This window comes from Capra hircus, chromosome 19 (genome assembly GCF_001704415.2).
Source record: "Capra hircus breed San Clemente chromosome 19, ASM170441v1, whole genome shotgun sequence".
In the NCBI taxonomy this organism is placed as follows: Eukaryota; Metazoa; Chordata; class Mammalia; order Artiodactyla; family Bovidae; genus Capra; species Capra hircus.
Genome location: NC_030826.1, coordinates 43658160 through 43677993, shown reverse-complemented (window position 1 = coordinate 43677993; position 19834 = coordinate 43658160). Strand labels below are relative to the sequence as shown.

Below are 19834 nucleotides of genomic sequence, written 5' to 3'. Positions count from 1 at the left end.
CTCCTGACCTCACCAGAGACACGGGAGATGTAAAACAAGCCAGTCAGTTTCCAAGTGGAAAGAGTGCCAGCCATGATTTTTGCTGCCCAAGGAACGAAAAATCAATAATAATCATTCTTATGATTCATGTTCACCCTGTTTTATTCCAAAGCACTTTACCGAAAGGCTCCTTGGCCCAGCCAAGAAGTTCAGGGCCAGGAGCTGGGACACCTGGACACTAGATCTGTATGTGGAAGACTTGGAACTTTCTTGGGGTCTAAGTTTCTCCCATTGTAAATGTTGCAAGCGACACTGTGGAGTATTTTACAGTTTTACATACATCATCTTACTCAACCCTCCAACCCTGGTGAGAAAAGCAGAGAACATAGGACTGCTATTCTAATTTTTTTTTTTGAAAACCAAATTTTTATTGTTTACAAATATATATTAAAAAATTCCCCCCAAAAGATGCTATTCTCTCATTTACCCATCTTCTTCAACACCCCTGATATAAAGGACATTATTACACCTTAGTAAAACTTCACCCAGATGTCCAAACAATGCTCCATCTATGTATTCTGTTTGCAAGCTGCATGTTCACATAGCCATCTACAGACACCAGGTAGCCTTTGTACTTCATTCCCCATTTAAGCTTTACCATTACTGGCCTTCCTGTTAATCCGCTGAGGAAAGGTTTGGGGTTGAGGGGCAAACTCATCGTGACTACCGCTGCAGTAGTGGGGAAATGCTGCAGGATACTCGCCGCCGATGCAATTGTAGAGCGACCCTCCCGACTGAAGTAACCACACAGCTGCTATTCTAATTTTATAGACAAGAAAACTGGGATCAGATGAAGTTAAGACATTTAATCAAACTCACACCGTTAAGGTGGGAAAGCCCAGAGGCTGGAAACCTGGGACTTCTGACTCCAAACCTTTTGATGTTTCGAAGTCAAAACAAGAAAGTTATTCCCTGCAGGTTCTAAGTTGGAGAAGGAAATGGCAACCCACTCCAGTATTCTTGCCTGGAGAATCCCAGAGTCGGAGGAGCCTGGTGGGCTGCCGTCTATGGGGTCACGCAGAGTCGGACACGACTGAAGCGACTTAGCAGCAGCAGCAGCAGGTTCTAAGTACAGTGTGACATGGCTTGGTCCTTCACAAAATGCCCTCTGTAGGTTCCAAGGGCAGAACTGGGTTTGTGGGGAGGGGGAGGGGGGAGTAAAAAATAATACCAAATGATGAATCAAAAGTAAAGAGATAGCCTGCGATGAGGGGCCCTGAAGCTTAAGCTTCATTAGCATCAAGGTAAATTGGCTCCTCCTACCCACTAAAAAATTCGGACACACCAGATCTTGACAAGATTTTCCTCCCGGTTTGTGAAACGTGGCAGATGTGGCTGTGGAAGTCCTGGGAAAGGACTCTCAGTTCTCCCAGGAGACAAGATAAATTACAGCAACAGCGAGGCCGTGGTGTGAGGATGGAGAAGGCTGTGTGACAGGGGAAGAGTCCAAAGGGGCCGGCGGCCCAGCTGGTAGTGCCGCTGTGGTAGGCTGGCATCCCTAGAGCCGGGGGCGATGGCGCCGCCCCGGAGCGATGGCCCAAACCGTAGGCTCGCCTGATGGAAGCAGGCGTTCTTCAGACCGTCTTCTGGCTTCCTGCGTCCAGATGAACCTTTCTCGGTGGAGGAGAGGCAGAGACAGACAACCGCAGCCGACGGCAGTGGGAGGGTAGATGGTGGTCGCGCCTAGGCCTTTCTATCTCCGGCCCGCAGGATGGTGGAGAGCGGAGGCCTACGGGAAGGCTGCCCCGCTGGGGCTCTGGCGGCGAGGCCGGGGTGCCAGGCTCCCCTCGCGGCTCCCCGCCGCCGCCGGGGGGAGGAGGGGCAGGGGGAGCAGAGCCCGCGGCCTGCTTTCCCAGGGCTGGCCAAGCCTTTTTGACAAGCTGATAGCGTGCCGGGGATTGGCTGGTCTGGGCGTGACGCCGGTTAACAACAAAGGTGGAGTTGGAAGAAATTAGATTAAAGGAGGGGGGGGGTTGGAAATTAAAGGGGGAGCAGGCTGGAGACTGGAGGCAGAGACCGAAGGGGAGATGCGCGAAGCGCGGTCTCGCGGCTCCGCTTCGCCCCGGAATCCCCTTCGCCTAAACCCACCGGGATTTTTGCTCTCAACCGACTCCCGCGGCCCAGCTACCGAAGCAGGGGTGGGACGGATGGTTGCTGCTTCTTGAAAAATGCCCCCAACTCTCACCCTGACACCCCTTTACTATGGCCCGGGGGGAGAACTCTTTGCTCGGACTCCTCGGATCCTAAACTCGGAGGAGGTGAGGGGCATTGAGAATAGCGAGAGGTTCGCTCTAAAACCCGGAAGGCCCTCGCGGGGCACCGAGAACGGACGAGGCGGGGCACTCCCCCGGTTTTCCAATGTGTTGCAAACCTAAGAGCTTTTCTTGCTTGCCTTTTTTTTTTTTTTGGTAACACCCTTCCCCCCCTGTTCTCTCCCCCCCACCCTGCTTTGGCTCCAGGGTTGCAAAAGCAAAGAGCAATAAAAAAAAAAAAAAAAAAGAAAGAAACCCGCGCATACACTCAGACACACACCAGTGGCGACAAGGGAGAGTTGGAAAGACGCAGGAGAGAAGCAGGAGGCAGCGGGGAGGGAGCAATGGGAGCGGGAAGCCGGCAGGTTCCCTCGCAAATCCCCCTCCGGCCCAACGTCGCTTCGCCGGCCCCGGCAGGGGAGCGAGGAGCCGGGCGAGCAGATGGAGGAGTGGAGCTCGCTCTAGGCAGCAGGCTTGGCCGGAGAATGGAGGAGCCGCCAAGCGATCGGCTGATTGGAAGAGAAACGCAGAGCGATGGAGGCGGGGGTAGGAGGACGATTTCTCTGCGGGGACTGGCGGCGGCGTATACGCCCGGGTCGGGCGCTGCAGAGCTTGGCTAGCTTTCAACCCGCGCTCGCCGGCTCCAGCCCCACGCGCCCCCACCCCCAGCCCTCCCGGCGGCTCCGCAGGTGAGTGCGAGCTGGGGGCAAAAAGACTCGAAAGTCTCAACACGCCCGCCCTGCCAAAAGGAGGAAAAAAAAAGAAAAGCATTTTTCCTTTTCTTTTTATTTTCGTGCAGCCCCCAGCACGGTGGGAGGGAAGGGGTGAGGCTGAGTCGCCCGGAGGAGGCGGAGGGGCCAGGCGAGGCCGGGGTGGCCCGGGAGGCGGCGGCGCCGAGGCGGCTCTGACGGGCTAGCGCTCGGAGCGGCGCTGCGCTGCGCCGAGGCGGGCGGGCGGGCGGGCGGAGCGGGGCGGGCGGAGCGCGGCGCGTGGGGCTCGCCATTAGCCGTCGCTCCGCTTCGCCATCTCGGGCTTTGTCTGGCGGCTTGCTGCCCCGGCGTCGGCTGCGGCGGAGCTGCGGCTCAGCTCTTCGGCCCGCCGCACCCTTAAGGTGCCCTTGGCCCGTGCTCCCATTCACACGCTCGGTAAGTGAGCCCCGGCGCCGCGGATTTCGGGGGAGAGGGGTTTCTGCGAGTGGCGGCGGCGCCGATCTCCATGCGCCCGGGCAGGCCTGGGGAGCCATGCCGGGCTGGATTGAACCAGCTCCCACAGAGGCTCCTCCGCCGCCTCGTAGCTTTATCGCCGTTTGTGGGATTTAAAGAGCAAAGGAGAATTTTTTTTTTGTTTTAATTTGCAAAAAGGACATCTTTTTAGGGATTTTTTTTTTTCAAGTTTCGTGTGTGTGCTGCTTAGCAGCGAGGCAGGCTCCGAAGCCTGGCACGGCGATTGGCTTGCGTGCGCCCCAAGCCGGTGGCTACGCTCCGGGGATAAGGGTGGGCGCGAAATGCCCGCTCCGGGAGGCGGGCGAGTGAGCGGGTGAGGGCTGGAGTGGAAGCCCGAATCTGAGCTGGGGAAGAGAGCTCTGGAGCCGGGCTGCAAACACCCCCGGAGCCTCTCCAGCTGCCGGGGGGCCCTCCGGCACCCTCTCTGCGGTCGCGCCTCGCGCCCTCCCTCCTGCGCCGGCCGAGCCTGCTAGTTCCCCCGCGGGTCTGGCGAGGTCGCTCTCGGCGCCCGCCCGCCTCGGCTCCGAGCCCCGCCGCCATCCGGGCGGCTGCGTGTCTCCCTGCCCCGACCCCCCCCTCCCCGGCGGCGGCGGCAGCAGCAGCCGCCGCCGCCGCCGCCGCCACCACCACCACCACCACCAGCACTACCCCCCTCCCCTCCTTCCTTCCCTCCGCCTCGGCCGCCCGGGTCCCCCCAGCTCCCGCCCCTCCTCCCAGCTGCCCCCCGCGGAGCCCGCCCGGGCAGGCTGTGGGAGGGAGCGGAGCCGGCGAGGCGGGCGGGCTGGCGCTCGCTCCCCGGGGGTCGGTGTGCGCTCTACGGGGAAGGACGCGCTCGCTGCCCCGCTTCTCCCGCCCCCCCTCCCGCTCCTCCTCCTCCCTTCTCCCTCCTCCTCCCCGCTCCGGCGGCGGAGGCTGCGGCGGCGGCGGGGGGTGTGCGAGCTGAGGCCGGGGCCGGCGGGCGGGCGGCGGGCGGGCTGCCTGCAGGCGGAGGGCGCTGTGCTTTGTGCTTTTCGCCGCGAGGAGCAGCAGGCAGCAGCCACAGCCGCAGCCGCCGCCGCCACAGCAGCAGCCGCCGCCCCAGCGCCGCCGCCGCCGCGCCCGGAGGAGGAGCCGCTGCCGCCGCGGGAGGGAGCTGCGGCTGTGCCCGGCCGAGCGGGGGAGGGCGCCGCCGCTCAGAGCCGGGGAGGGAGCCGCCGGAGCGGGAAGCCCGGAGGCCGCGCTGCGCCGGGTAACCGAGGCGGCTGAGGACGCGCGCCGGGTCGGGGCCGGGGCCAGGCGGCGGGGAGCGAGCCATGGGTGCGGTGGACGCCTGGAGACCCGGGGCGAGTTCCAGGCAGAGAACTGGGCGAGAGAAGACCAGGGCAAATGGAGAGGACGCCGAGAGCCGGGGGAGGGGAGGGCAGGAAGCGAGGCCCAAGCCGAGCCCCGGCCGCGGGCGGAGGAGCCCGCGCTTCTCCGAGCCGGCAGGCGCAGTTCTCGCCGGCCGCCGGAGGGGGCGGCGGGGCCGGTGAGCGCTGCTCCCCCGCCTCCCGGCCGCCGTCCTCCCGCCCTCTCCTTGGCTCGGCTCCCCGGAGGCCCGGGCGGGGGCGCCGGCGGGGCTGGGCCGCAGGCTCGGGGGAGGAGGCGGCGGTTCCCGCCGTGGTCGCGCCTCTGCGCCGGGCTCCTCCGTGCGCGTCGGGGTGGCTGGGCGGTGGCGGCGCCTCTGGCCGGGGTGGGTGGCTCGGGGGCGGGGGGCAGGCCAGGCCGCTTCTCTCCGGCAGCTTGCCCGCCCAGGCGGGCGGGGACGGCGTCGGGAGCCTGAGGGGGAGGGCGTCGGGAATCCGGATCCGGTCCCCGGGGGCGGTGCGGCCGCTGCGCTCCGGGGCTGGCGGCGGCTGCGCTGCGTCCGGGTCCCCGCCGGGTTGCGGAGGCGGGGGGAACCGGCCGGGGGGAGCGGGAGGAGGAGACTGAGGCGCGTGCCCGCTTCCGCGACCGCGCGCGCCCTTTACCCGCCCTTCCTCCTCCCCCGCCCTCCAGCCTGGGGCCTCCCCGGGGCGGGGCGCACAGAAGAGGAGGAGTTTTTTTTTTTTTTTTTTTTTTTTTTGCCGGGGTTGGGGAAGGAGGGCGGAGGGCGGGCGCTCGCGGCGCGCTGGAGCGCGGAGCAGTGTCTCGCGTGGGCAGCGGAGGGCGCACGCCTATGAGTGGAGCTGTAGAGGCTGTAGGGGCTGGGGATGGGGTTAGGAGGTAGAGGAGTGCACTCTCACCCCCACCAACTCATCAAGTCTTCTGGAGTCTTGGCTGGGTCTCTCTGAGAGTGTGGGGTTATGTCCCCCTCCCCTTTCGGGGAGGGAGTGATAGACAGTCCCCCACCTCTCAGCCCGCCTGAGAGGGGACTGGTGTCTTTTCTAAAGGGTGAGGTGGCTTTGACCCCGGCTTGCCTGGCCAGCACGACCGAGGAAGTGGCTGGACGGCTGGAGAATGAACGGAGAAGCCGACTGCCCCACAGACCTGGAAATGGCCGCCCCTAAAGGCCAAGGTAGGAGCCCCAGCCTCAACCCTCTTAACTTAAATCCTCCATTCTCACGTAGGTATGCGAGGCCCACTCTCCTTCTAAAGGTTTTCTCCCATCGGGGTTCTCTGAACTGAAATGGGAGGAAGGCACTTGAGTGTCAAACACCCCTCACACTGGGTGTTTGGCTAAACCCAAATTATTTGGCTTTGAACCTACAAACTGTATTTTTCACCCTCCATTCCCCTCACCCCCAGGTTAGAGAGGGAGGAGGAGGCCTGTTTAAGTCTTCCTTCTGGGGTTCCCAGTCACCCCGTGTGTATCCTCAGCAGTGTCCTGGAATGGGAGGAGAGACAAGGAATATGGGAGTAAGGGGGAGATGAGAGGGATTGGGAAAACTTTTCAGGGTTGTTTTTTTTTAATTGTTATTAAGAGGGCATAGTTTTTGGTGAGGCAGGTTGGAGAGAAAGGGTGTTTTGATGGCTGGAGACCTCAAACACACTTAATTATACTCTACCCCATCCAGTGGGGATCCAGTTGTAGGGTGGCAGGGTGGGTAGGATGAATCTGAGCATCTGGCAATGCCTGTGGGGCACTGAGAGGAGAGAGGATTATGGGTTCATGTGACCCTCCTGCAAAAACCCTGACCCAGGTGACCAGATGTGAATGCACGTCAAGAGCCCTTTTGACTCCTAGCCGTGGCTGGCTATCATCCTAGCTCACCTTCCCCAGTAGTCCCCTCCAGAGAGCCCTTAATGGAGCTGCCTTTCAGTGGCTGGAAATAGCTGGTCCAGACTCCTTTTTTTTTTTTGCTTCCATGGGGAATTGGGCTGGGAAAACAACTCAGAATTCTAGGGTGGGGGGCCCCCCCTGGAGCAGAGCTCACCCTTTGCCCACCTGCTGGCTTTGCCTCTTAGCTGCCTTGTATGGCCCTATCATTCTTTTACTTGCTCCAAAGTCTCCTTTGGTCCTTTCTGAGAGAGAGGATAGGGTGGTGGAATACTCACATCTTTAATATTAGTCTCCAGCTATGCTGGAGCAAAACATTGCCGTGGGTTCTCCTTGTGGCCCACACCCCTGCCTCAGTCTGCACATTTAGGGTAGCCACGTAGAGCTGAGACTGAATTTAGCTTCACGTTTAGGTGTGTGGTCTCTTTGTTTCCCTTTCTTCTGCAGTAAGCTAGCTGTTCTCCAACAGGGTCCCAAATCACTGTGGCTTCCTTCCCCTCCCCCTTTCCCTACGATAAACTGTAACCCATGGCAGGCTGGCACGTTAGAAATGATAATAGCTTTGAAGTAAGCCAAACTTGAGTCCAAGTCTGGTTTTCCAGGGGTGATGTTGTTTGGACTGGAGTCCCTGCTCTAATCTATATGGCCACAGCTTTTCCTTAGGGCCAGGCCATGTGTTGTCTGTGTCTTCAGATGGAGATAACCATCTGAAGGGTCTGAGATGCTCTGGGAAGGAAGGGTTGAGTGCTTAAGGACCAGGGAACAAATGGGGGCTGGCATGAGCCAGGCATAATGGCCTTTCTTACCCTTCCCAGACCGCTGGTCCCAGGAAGACATGTTGACTTTGCTGGAATGCATGAAGAACAACATTCCATCCAATGACAGCTCCAAGTTCAAAACCACCGAGTCACATATGGACTGGGAAAAAGTAGCATTTAAAGACTTTTCTGGAGACATGTGCAAGCTGAAATGGGTGGAGATTTCTAACGAGGTAATGGATTCCCCCTCCCTCCCCAACACATTCGAACACACATCTCCACCTACCCTTGCTTCAGCCTTCTTGGTGGGGGAGATGAAACAGAAGTCTATAAACAGGAAGGAAAGAGACCAGGCGAGGTCCTCGTGTGGTCGCCCTTGTGCATTTCGGGAGTTGGCACGGTTGACAGCACTGGCCAAGACTTCTCAGTTCTACTTTCTAAGCTATGTGGCCTTGAATACTTACCGTCTTAGAGCATCTGTCACCTGAGCTGTTCTGGGGATTGAATGAGGTGCTGACATGGACAACCATTTCGAGGTCAGGTGGTCGCCTTCTTGCTCTCCTACGATGTGTACCGACTGCCCGGACCTCTGCAGTAAACATGGGCCAGTGCCTGGGTATCAGCACAGCCTGAGCTGTGTCACTCTCGACCCCAGCCCTTCTCCTTTGATATCTTCAATCTAGTGGAAAGTAGAGAAGGCCTGTTGGAAAACGAGGGTATGCTCCTCGGTGGCATTCCCCTCTTTGGTACTTCCCCTTATCCTCACCTCCTTTCTTCCTCCAGGTGAGAAAGTTCCGTACATTGACAGAATTGATCCTCGATGCTCAGGAACACGTTAAAAATCCTTACAAAGGCAAAAAACTCAAGGTGAGTTTCCAAGTGGAGGAACACGAGAGTTCAGAAAAGCAAGGCTCAAAGAACAGTGTCTCACCTAGCCTGTGTCCTTGTCCCTCCTTCCAGAAACATCCGGACTTCCCAAAGAAGCCCCTGACCCCTTACTTTCGCTTCTTCATGGAGAAGCGGGCCAAGTATGCTAAACTCCACCCGGAGATGAGTAACCTGGACCTGACCAAGATTCTGTCCAAGAAATACAAGGAACTGCCGGAGAAGAAGAAGGTGGGGGGCGGGGGGCTAAGGTGCAGAGGGAAGAGGTGGGGAGAAGCTGGTATGGTGTAGGTTATCTGGCTCGGGGGGTAGGGGGGCAGCAAGGGTTTAGACCGAGTGACCTGGTATCAGGGGAGTGGGTGGGTCAGCAGAGTAGAGGAGGGCCTTGGGGAGCGCACCTGATCATCGCCTCCCGGGCCCAGACACCCTCAGGTGTTGGCACTGCTACAGATGTAACCACGACCAAGACAGACACCGTAACACACATGTCCTCTTTCACACACATGTCCTCACTGTTAGGCTTGCTCAGCCATTCACGTCTGACGTTTCCCCACATGGTCTCACTTGATGCTCATAGAGGTAACTCCAGGAGACTGAGTGGTCTGGATTTTGCGGTCAGAGGAACTGGGGTGCAGGAGGGCGTCGTGTCCCAGGACCATGGTTTAGTGCCTGGGCTCCCTGCCTAGCCCTCTTCTCTAGGCAGGTAACAGGTGCGTCCCCAGGTTACATGGACTTCCTCCCCCTTACACATATTGTCCTTTGTGGCCCCATGCTGTCCCAGATCGTCAAGCCCATTAACCTTGGGTAGAGGCTGCCCCAGCCTCCCAGGCAGGGGTGGACATGGTGAACACAGTGAGGTTATGTGGTCCCTGGGAGGAACAGGCAGCACAGCATCGGAGGAGCCTGCAGGTAGGACAACAGTGAGAGGCGGTGGGCAGAGAGAGACGCACAGAGGAGATACTGCCTGGTGAGATGGAGCCAGGGAGAGATGCTAGCGAGGGGCAGCAGAAGAGACAAGAAGGCACACTTGCTGGAGAGGAGACAGTGTAGGCAGCTGGCTCTCGGGAGGGCACCAGCCCTGGGAGCAGCCCTTGTCCCAGTTTGCACACCCTGGCTTCGGGCTCACATGGCCTGGTCTTGTACCCAAAAAAAGGAGCTTGTTTGACTGGGTCGATCCAGCTGTCTGCAGCTGCTGCCTGAACCAAGCCGGAGTACGAATTGCTGGAGCTATTCTTGACCCCTCTGACGGGGCTGTTGCAAGCTGAGTGTATACACAATGCCCAGATGTTCCCATGGGGTGAGAGGGAGAGGCAGAGGGTCTCAGGACCAGGGCGGGACAGAGGCAACTCCAAGGTACAGTGGACAGAGTGCTGGCCTAGGGAACACACAGCCTGTTCCCCTGAACTGCCACTGCATCACCGTACATGTGCCCTTTGGTAAGTCATTTCCATCTTCTGGGCCTGGTCTTGATCTGAGGCGTGGAGGTTGAGCCTGATCTGGGTGGTGCCTTCTGGCTCTGAAAGCTTCTGTTTCTGTGAGAGGAGAGCTGAGACTGGGGCGAAGGAGGCAGGGCTCTGCTCTCGGTTTTTTTGTGGAAACCTCAGAGGGAAGCAGAACTGCCTCGCTTCTCGCACCTGATGAGAGGCAGAGGTTGGGCTCAAGCAGCATGTGTCCCTGGCCGCCTCCAGCGCTATTCTGGTTGTGAATCTGGGAAGAAGAGGGAGAAAGGAAAGAGGGACGCTGAACTGGGGCCAGGAGGGGAGGTAGACAAGGAAGGGAAAGAGACAGGCTGGAAAAGAAGTCCAAGAGGGAGGGGTGCAGGGAGGCAGGAAGGATGCAGGGATAGAGATGGGATGGTGGGAAGGGGGGACCAGGGTGAGAGAAGGAAGGGGCTGGGGGAGGGACGGCGCAGGGAGCCAAGAACCTGGAAGAAGGGATCAGAGGCAGGGAAAGTGGTCATGACTGAGAGTTGTGGCGGGGATGGTGTCAGGATCGCCAAGGACAACCAGGGACCCAAAGATACAGGATTGGAGGTGGGGGGAAATCCAGCTTCAGAAGATAAGAATTCACTCTGGGCTGCAGTCAGTTAAGTCTCTCTCCTTAGTGCCTTAGAAGTGGGACTCAGCCTGCCCCCAGCCCTGTGGGCCACCTGAGAGGGCACACTAGTATTAGCTGCCACAGACAGAGGAGGAGCGAGCGACAGGCAAGGCCTATGCCCTCCCTGACTCCCTGGGGGTTTCCTTGGTGTTGGGGAAAGGCAGAGGGGGACTATCTCGGGGAATCCCAGTGCTGTCCCTGCTTAGTGAATGACTGGGTAATGCCATGTGGCCACCCCACCTCCACCCCCATCCTGGGACTCTCCCTTTCTTAAAGGGAGGGGATGGGATGTGTTCTGGGAGACCCCTGTAGTTCTAGTGTCAGCTACAGAGTCCCCCCCTCCCACCAACCCACCAGAAGGCAGGCCACCATCTTCCCTTCCCCCACCCCCCCTACTCATGACATTCTCCATACACATCACTGACGGAGGCAAAATAGGTAGCAAGGAGGACTTGGTGGGGTTTGTGGCTCAGCTCTTGGGTCATGGATGACCCCATCGCCTCCTCCCCCCAGATGAAATATATTCAGGACTTCCAGAGGGAGAAACAGGAGTTTGAGCGAAACCTCGCCCGATTCAGGTAAGGCAGTGGAGCCCAGAGGAGGCCACAGGGTGCTGGGTGTGGCAGGAGAGGGGATTAGAGCCTGGCGCTCAACACCCATGAGGCATGGAAGATGGATGGGTCACTTGTTGACCGTAGTGGTTCACACTCGGGCAGAGACTGGCAGCTAACCACTGGTCCACTAGGCCCCAGCTGATGGGCTGAGGAGCCTTAGCGAGTGGGGCAGCTAGCCAGGGTCTGCCCTGGCAGGACCCCCATCCCCAACCACTGACTGTCGCTCCCCGCGCCCTGGCTAGGGAGGATCACCCAGACCTAATCCAGAATGCCAAGAAGTCGGACATCCCCGAGAAGCCCAAAACCCCCCAGCAGCTGTGGTACACCCACGAGAAGAAGGTGTATCTCAAAGTGCGGCCAGATGTGAGTGTCCGGCCAAGGGGTGGCGGGGAGGGCGCACGGTGGTGGCAAGGGGGGAGCCGCGGCAGGTCGGCCGGGCATGGTGCAGGGGAGCAGGAGAGGAGGCCCCTCCCCAGGGGTGGGCTGCATGGACAGGGCCTGGGCCAGCTGGCGTGTGCGTGCGTGCGTGTGCGTGTGTGAGCCTGTCCCCTCGCACCCAGGCGGGACCCTCCGCCTCTCTGCCTTCCCCTCCTGGCCCGTGGGGGACACTCTTGTGACCTCCTGTGGCCTGAGGGGGCGGGGGCCTCTGTGTCCCCCCTCCCCTCCCCCTCCCCCCTCCCCCTGGCTGCCTGTGTGTGTCTGACGGCTTTTGGTTTGCAGGCCACTACGAAGGAGGTGAAGGACTCCCTGGGGAAGCAGTGGTCTCAGCTCTCGGACAAAAAGAGGCTGAAATGGATTCATAAGGCCCTGGAGCAGCGGAAGGAGTACGAGGTTAGGCTTCCGCTGCGCTCCTCCCCGTCCGGCTCTTCACGAGCCTCTGCCCTCTGACTCTGCGGCCTCCGCGTTCTGCGGGAGGCAGTCACTGCCCATCCCGTCACTGAGGGAGGGGCCTTCTGGGCCCCTCACCTCTGCCCCTACCTTCCCTGCCCCCTGCCCCCCCCCACATGAGATCTCAGGCTAGGGCAGGGCAGGGCACCACGTCTCTTGTGACACAGCAGATGCACGGCCACCCCCCAGCTTGGCTCCCTGCCTCCCTTCCCCAGCGGCTCTCCCCCACCCCCCCGGCCCCAGCTAACCCCACACCCCGTTGCCCTCCATCCCCTCAACCTCACTCTGCAGGAGATTATGCGCGACTACATCCAGAAGCATCCTGAGCTCAACATCAGTGAGGAGGGCATCACCAAGTCCACCCTCACCAAGGCTGAACGCCAGCTCAAGGACAAGTTTGATGGGCGACCCACCAAGCCACCTCCGTGAGCGCTGCCCTGCCCTGGGGTTGGGGGGTGGGGGGTGAGCCGGCAGGCAGCTGGGGAGCCGGGCTGATGAAGGACCTCTGTCCAGGCTCTGGAAGTAAGGGGGCCACTGCCCAGGGCCTCCCTGGTCACTCACAGGCATGCTCTTCCCTTACTGCCGGTTGTGACAGGAACAGCTACTCACTGTACTGCGCAGAGCTGATGGCCAACATGAAGGATGTGCCCAGCACAGAGCGCATGGTGCTATGCAGCCAGCAGTGGAAGCTGCTCTCCCAGAAGGAGAAAGACGCCTACCACAAGAAATGCGACCAGGTGCGCCGGGGCAAGGGCCAGCCCTGGAGTGGCGGGACGCCCGGAGAACCTTGGGGTTTTGAAGCGTGAAGTCTGACCCTGGGCCCTTGCTTTACACGCGGTGTTGTGCTTGGTTTAGTGTCTGTGCTGATCAAGGCAGGGTCCTGGGCCTCCTGCCTACCAGGTGTGGCGGGAGACTGGGCCCTGGCCGGGCTCTGGACGGTTTTCTGAGAGGCGACTGTTGGTCCCTGGAGCATGGGAGGTCTCCAGTGAGTCTGCCCCCTGACTGACCTTGACTCCCCTTCCTTTCCCAGAAAAAGAAGGATTATGAGGTGGACCTGCTCCGTTTTCTAGAGGTGAGTGTTCCTTCGGGGAGGGCAGTGGGCAGAGAGAGGCCAGGGAGTGGTTGGTGAGCAAGGCCCCTAGGACAACACAGACACAGCCTAGGGACTACGTATTCAACCCCATGCTGCCTCCTCTTTTTCCCTGACCAGAGCCTGCCTGAAGAGGAGCAGCAGCGGGTCCTGGGGGAAGAGAAGATGTTGAACATCAACAAGAAGCAAGCCACCAGCCCAGCCTCCAAGAAGCCCTCCCAGGATGCGGGCAAGGTGGGCAGGGGGCATGACCAAGCAGCAGGTGGGGTGGAGGGGAAGAGGCGGGGCTCCCTGTGAGCACCCCGTGGACGCCGACCCTCTTTGCACATCTACAAGGGCGGCTCGGAGAAGCCCAAGAGGCCCGTGTCAGCCATGTTCATCTTCTCGGAAGAGAAGCGGCGGCAGCTGCAGGAGGAGCGGCCCGAGCTCTCAGAGAGCGAGCTGACCCGCCTGCTGGCCCGCATGTGGAATGACCTGTCGGAGAAGAAAAAGGTCAGGCTTGCCAGACCAGAAGGGGCTGCCAGGCAGAGTCTGGGCCGCTTCTCCCCCGGGGGCTAGCTGCACTTCCTCACCCTGCCCCGGGCGTGTGTGTGAGGTGTGAGCCACACAGCGGCCTGAGTGCAGATGGTGGGGCTGGGAACCTAGCGAGCCGGAAGGCGGGAAGCTGTCAGCTGTGGGCTGTGGGCTCCCTGGGGAGCCGGCCGCTGGGCGGCTTGAGCCCCTGGCTGGAGACATCTGCACCAGCCCACGCCTCCGCTTGCCCCTCCCCACCCGTTGGTGGAGGGGAGAACCTTCCATTGCAGGATGGGCCGTGCGCGCCCCCTGGGGGTGGCCGGAAGGCTGACACTTCTACTGTCCCTCCGCAGGCCAAGTACAAGGCCCGGGAGGCGGCGCTGAAGGCCCAGTCGGAGAGGAAGCCAGGCAAGTTGCCGGAGTCGCCCAAGAGAGCAGAGGAGATCTGGCAACAGAGTGTCATTGGCGACTACCTGGCCCGCTTCAAGGTAGCAGGCAATGGGAAAGGGGTCTTTTTCCTTTTCTTTCTTTCTGCATAAGTAGTTCCTTTATCATTAATCTCTTCGGAAAGGGGTTGTTCTGCTACTGCCCACAGAGTGGGCAGCCCCAGGTGACCCCTCCCACTTCTGACACCCTTCTCTGTCCCCAGAATGACCGGGAGAAGGCCTTGAAAGCCATGGAGATGACTTGGAACAACATGGAAAAGAAGGAGAAACTGATGTGGATTAAGAAGGCAGCCGAAGACCAAAAGCGATACGAGGTGGGAAAGGGACTTCTGGTTAGCTCGGTAGGACAGGATGGAGCTAGGGCCACCTCCTCCCACTTAAAACTCAGGAACATCCTCTCGGGTGGGTGGCTTTCCTTACTGCGTGGGACTTGGAGCCAGAAGTCTCGGCTTGGGTTGTGTGACCCTGAATAAGTCTTTTAACTTCCTTCTCTGAGCCTCAGTCATGCATCAGTAAAATGAGAGTGAGGATACCAATCATGTGAGTGCAATTATGAAACCACTTTCAGACGGCAGGACCTACATGACGAAGGCGTGAGTGGTTAGGAAATTGCTCCCTAGCTGTGCCTTAGTTTCTCCTCCTTCCTGGCACTTAAAAGGAGAGTCAGCTAGGGACTGCAGGTATGGGGCAGGAGAGAGGATAGTGACCTTTCTGGGTGTCCTCACAGAGAGAGCTCAGTGAGAGGCGGGCACCCCCGGCTGCTGCAAACTCCTCCAAGAAGATGAAGTTCCAGGGAGAACCCAAGAAACCTCCCATGTGAGTCTGGGGGCTAGAGTCCCTCCTTGGGGTGGGGAGGGTCAGGGTGGAGGGGCTGCTTGGTTGGTGTCCTGACCCTCCCTGTGACACCCACACCTCCCAGGAATGGTTATCAGAAGTTCTCCCAGGAGCTGCTGTCCAATGGGCAACTGAACCACCTGCCGCTGAAGGAGCGCATGGTGGAGATTGGCAGCCGCTGGCACCGCATCTCCCAGAGCCAGAAGGAGCACTACAAGAAGCAGGCTGAGGAGCAGCAGAAACAGTACAAAGTGAACCTGGACCTCTGGGTCAAGGTGAGAGGGCAGGGGACCCTAGGAAGCATCCTGCTGGCTGGTCTGCATTCATGATTTCATTCAGCGTCCCAGCAGTCCTTCAGGGTAATGGTTACTATCAGAGAAGGAAACTGAGGCTCAGAGAGGTGAAGTAACTTACCCCAGGTCACACAGCCAGGGAGTAGGAAGATCCAAGTCAAACTGACTTTTCCTCCCTCCAGCCGGGACCAGGGGATGTCTCCAAGACTCTGGCTCAGCCTCTAGCCTCTGAGCTCCCCTTCTGTGCCTTGCTTGAGCAGTCGGATCTGTAAAGTGGGGAGAGTCACCAATGTCCTCCCCAGCCACCCAGGTGGGTTGGCCAAGGACCCAGGGGGAATAGCAGGGGTTAAGGGTTCCAGACATTTGGTGAGCCCTAGATTGCCTTGGCAGTGGCTCTGGGCTTGGCTTCTGGGGCAGTCTTCCGGGGCTGCTTCTCTGAGTTGAGGAAGGCCCTGACTCTGGAGCCTCCATTTGGGTAGAGCACAGGACAGACATGAAAGCAGTCTTAGGACGGGGTAGCTTAGAAAAGGCTTTGGAGCATCTTAAGCAGAAATACTGAGCTGTGTTCTCAGGTCCTTAGGGTTCTCTGCAGAGACCCAAGGAGACTGGGATGGGCGCAGGTGGCATGATGGTCAGAGCTGAGCCCACTGCCTGGTGCTTGACCAGTGTGCTCAGTCAGCAGTAGTTTGAGTCATGTTCCCGCCCTCACCTCCTCCTCTGTCTCCCCCAGAGTCTGTCTCCCCAGGAACGTGCAGCATATAAAGAGTACATCTCTAATGTGAGTCTGGGAGCAGGGTGCTGTTGGGATAAGGAGGGAACTTGTGGTGGGGGTGGGGGCTAGGGGGTTGCTCCCTGGTGGCTCAGACGGTAAAGAATCCGCCTGCAGTTCGGGAGATCTGGGTTTGATCCCTGGATTGGGAAGATCCCCTGGAGAAGGCAGTGGCTACCCACTCCATTATTCTGGACTGGAGAATCCCATGGACAGAGGAGCCCAAGTCCATGGGGTCACAAAGAGTTGGACACGACTTTCACTTTCTGGGGGGAGCAGTACAGAACTCCTGGCTACTCCCTTTGCCCATGTCCCCATCCCCTCCTACAGAAACGTAAGAACATGACCAAGCTGCGAGGCCCAAACCCCAAGTCCAGTCGGACTGCCCTGCAATCTAAGTCGGTAAGGAGCCCCTCCCAGAACGGGGGGCTGGGTGGGGGGATTTGAGGTGCCTTGAGTGGCATGGCAGGGACCACTGATGTGCTTCCATCGCTCCCAGGAGTCTGAGGATGATGATGAAGAGGATGAGGATGAAGATGAGGAGGATGAGGAGGAGGAAGATGATGAGAACGGGGACTCCTCTGAGGATGGCGGGGACTCCTCCGAGTCCAGCAGCGAGGATGAGAGCGAGGATGGGGATGAGGTGGGGAGGATGGGGATGAGGTGGGGTGGATGGGGCATGGTTGGCGGGGCGGAGGGGCTGCCAGGACGGCCCCCTGGTGACCATACTTTCCTTGTCGCCCAGAATGAGGAGGACGATGAGGATGAGGACGACGACGAGGACGATGACGAGGATGAGGACAACGAGTCCGAGGGCAGCAGCTCCAGCTCCTCCTCCTCGGGGGACTCCTCGGACTCTGACTCCAACTGAGGCTCAGCCCCACCCGGGGCTCCCTTCTCCGGCTGAACACCTTTGTTTTTCCCCCATGTTCTGTCCCCTGCCCCTTGGCCTCCCCCACTTTCTTTCTTTCTTTTTTTTTTTTTTTAAACAAAACACGGTGGGGGGTAGGCGCTGGAGGCGCCCAGGCCAGAACTCTGCGGCCTCAGAGACATCAGCCCTGGGGGGCCCTCCAGGGAGCGTACCCATCAGACTGAGCCACCACCGGACTGGTCCAGCCCACCCCCTCTTCTGCACTTGCGGTTTCCGGCATGGACAATGGACCCGGGAGTGGGTCGGGGTTCCCAAAGAGTTCAGTGAGGCCCCCTACACCTGCAGCCCAACCCAAGGGAGGGTGGAAGCTTGAGGAAGACCCCTTTCTTTCCAGAGGGGCTTGCAGCCTGGATCCCTGCATTGGAACTGGAGGCAGGGAACATGGGAGAAGAGGGCCGGCGCCTATGAAGAAATAGGCCTTGCCCCATGGCCCTCTTCTTCCCTGCCCCCTGCGGGAAGGAGCTGCCTGGACCCACTCACGGGGGCGGGGGGGAGGGGGCAGAAGTGTTTTTTATATATGTGTATATATTTTTTTTTTAAGCTCTGAGCTGTCAACGAGACGTTTCCTACCGATCTCGGCTGCCGTCTCTGTTGTCATTTCTGGGAGAGGGAGGGTTTAGAGGGTAGGTTTGGGGCTTTTTTAAAACGGTCTTGATGTGTATGGAAAAGCGTGTGTGTGTGTGTGTGTGTGTGTGTGTGTGTGTGTGTGCGCGCGTGTGTGTGTATGCCTGTGGCCTGTACATAGCATGGGTGCACCTGTGGATGTGTGCAAAGGCACGTGTATTTGTGTGTGTAAGAGAAGGTAAAAGGGTTGTGAGGGCTATGGAGACACTGACCCTGGTGGGGATAGGTTGGGGTGGCCCTTTTCTCCATATCTTCCGCTTTGCCTGATCTCTGATTCAGTTCGGGTGTACTGAAGCCACTCTGGTGCTTCCTCTGCTGGTCTCCCTCAGCCAGGGCCATTGGCGCTATGGCAAGTCTCCAGTATCCATCAGGACAGTGGGGAGGGGGACAGACTAGGTGAACCTTAAATATTTTATTTGGCGGGAAAGGTGTCTCCAGCTCATCTGAGGGGTCACCTAGCCGCCGTTGGCTCTGAACCTGGGCTTCAAGAGATGTGTTGGAAGCTCTTAGACACCCCTCCTGCCTGCCCCCCATATCCTCCAGCTACCCCACCCCCATTTCCTTTGATTTCTCAGGTCAGCTCCCTTCCCCACCCCATCTCCCCAAACCCACAGCTGAGGGAGAGGTCTGCAAAAGCTGCTTTGACAGCTGTCCTAACCCTTCCCAGCCATCCCCCAGATTTTGGAACCCTGATTCCTAGACTCTCAAAAAGCCAAGCCACCTAAGTGTGGGTTTAATTTTTGTTGTTGCTTTTGATCAAAATTTTTTTAAACAATCATGTCAGTGACCTATTTAATTGGGGGTTTGTGCTTTTCCACCCTCCCCCTCTGAATGAAAGGCAAGAGGAACTCTTGCCTAGGAGGTGTGGTGGGAAAGGTGGGTCCCGCTCACAGAGGAAGGTAGATAGATAATCTGCTTTGCCTCTCGGATGTGGTGCTGGGGGTGGGAGGAGCTAGTGGGGGACACTCCCTACTCCCCACTCCCCTTTGTCCTGCTTCTGGAATTAGGTACAGGGGTTCATAGGTTCTATTCTCAAGAGCCCCTGCAGAGAGCCCCATTTCCCTGTTCCAGTGCCCCTGCGCTGTTGTGTTTTAGTGGAATGTGTTTTTCATTTAAAAACAACTTTGGGGCACTTTTTTTTCCTGTTTTAAAAATTGAAAAATTCTTACAGTACAAACATAGCTGTGGGGGTGGGGGTGTGGGTGCTGTAAGAGGTCACTCTGAGTGCATTTTGGCACTGGGATGGGATGACTGGGGTGGGAGGACCCCTGCTCTCCCCCCCACCCCGTTTTTTTCTAATATTTAAGAAGTGTTTTTGTAGGTTTCAACAACAACCACAACTTGAATTTGTATCATGGGAGGTGGGAGGGAATGGCTTAGAGGTGTCTGCCTAAGCTTAAGGCCAACTGTGGAAGTTTTGTTTTCCCTTTTTTTGTATAATAAAGTAAAAATACAAAGATTTGACTGCTGTCTGATCACTGGACTCAGTGAAGTGGGAGTGGTGGCAGAGGTGACCCAACAGGCTCAGTGTGGTAAGACCCTTGAAGGCAACTTGTTTGCCTCTTCTTTCTAAAACCATCTTCCTCATTCCTGAAGGCTCCATAGCAAGCTATTTTCACATTGTTTTGTGCTACTGTTCTTGCACGTTCTCAATTCAGTTTGTTAACTTAGGTAGTCAGACCACTAAGGACTGAGAATTTGGAAAACAAATTTTCTCCCAGCATGCACTGCCTTGAAAAATGAAGGTGATGAACCATTAGGGTCAGGGGTTCACCCTGATCATGTAAGGGCTAATCATTGGGAGTTGGGGTAACCTTGAGCCCTCAGCCTCACCAGAGTGAGAAAAGACTTTCCTAAAGGACCCAGACCTCTGATGGGAAGTGGGCTGGGCCAAGATGACTCACCCTCTGAGGTTAAGGAAGACAGCCTTCCCTCCACAGGCCTCGGCTGGGTTCCCAGAACCACCAAGGGCTAAAGACCCAGGCCCACTGAAGACCTCTCCCTTCACCCCACACCCCTTTTTCATTCTTTGCCAAACTTCTGAAAAGCTCCTTGCCCCTCATGGCCTCCTGTTTCCTCACCTTCCATTCACGATTCCCCTGAGGGGAATGTGTTCATCATTACACCCAGTGGATGTACACTCTTGACTTCTTGGTCTCCTCTACTGGCATTGGCTCCTCCTCATTCTATCACAGGTGTTCAAGTCACTCTATGAACTTCCAGTTATCACCCATAGTAACCATTCCAAAAAGTGGCCTCTATAAAGATGTCTCTTCAAAGCTGCAGCCCAGTACAGACTTCAGTGTATCCTCTGGGATATCTTACAGGTACCTCAAGACCCCAGATGAGCACCAAACATCT

General features: G+C 58.2%; 1 protein-coding gene and 1 pseudogene across 7 annotated transcripts; one reads left to right on the top strand and one right to left on the bottom strand.

The window, feature by feature from the left end:
- LOC102182907 lies at positions 418 to 2444 on the bottom strand (annotated as a pseudogene). The gene has a single exon (XR_001296875.2). The product of XR_001296875.2 is annotated as a small nuclear ribonucleoprotein F-like (transcript).
- UBTF (upstream binding transcription factor, RNA polymerase I) lies at positions 2564 to 18932 on the top strand. Of its 6 annotated transcripts, none has more exons than XM_018065219.1 (21): positions 2564 to 2980; positions 5905 to 6029; positions 7547 to 7722; positions 8273 to 8356; positions 8450 to 8605; positions 10985 to 11049; positions 11328 to 11448; positions 11806 to 11916; positions 12265 to 12398; positions 12569 to 12710; positions 13004 to 13045; positions 13184 to 13297; positions 13400 to 13555; positions 13930 to 14064; positions 14226 to 14336; positions 14750 to 14838; positions 14942 to 15131; positions 15880 to 15927; positions 16249 to 16320; positions 16418 to 16561; positions 16664 to 17422. In XM_018065219.1, the coding sequence occupies exons 2-21, from the start codon at positions 5972 to 5974 to the stop codon at positions 16787 to 16789; spliced, it is 2274 nt and encodes a 757-aa protein (XP_017920708.1). In that variant the 5' UTR covers positions 2564 to 2980; positions 5905 to 5971; the 3' UTR covers positions 16790 to 17422. The 6 variants fall into 6 exon arrangements, with proteins under 6 accessions (XP_017920708.1, XP_005693983.1, XP_005693984.1 ...); XM_005693926.3 differs by lacking the exon at positions 2564 to 2980 and adding an exon at positions 3324 to 3436 and having other exon boundaries at positions 16664 to 18932; XM_018065218.1 differs by lacking the exon at positions 2564 to 2980 and adding an exon at positions 4613 to 4742.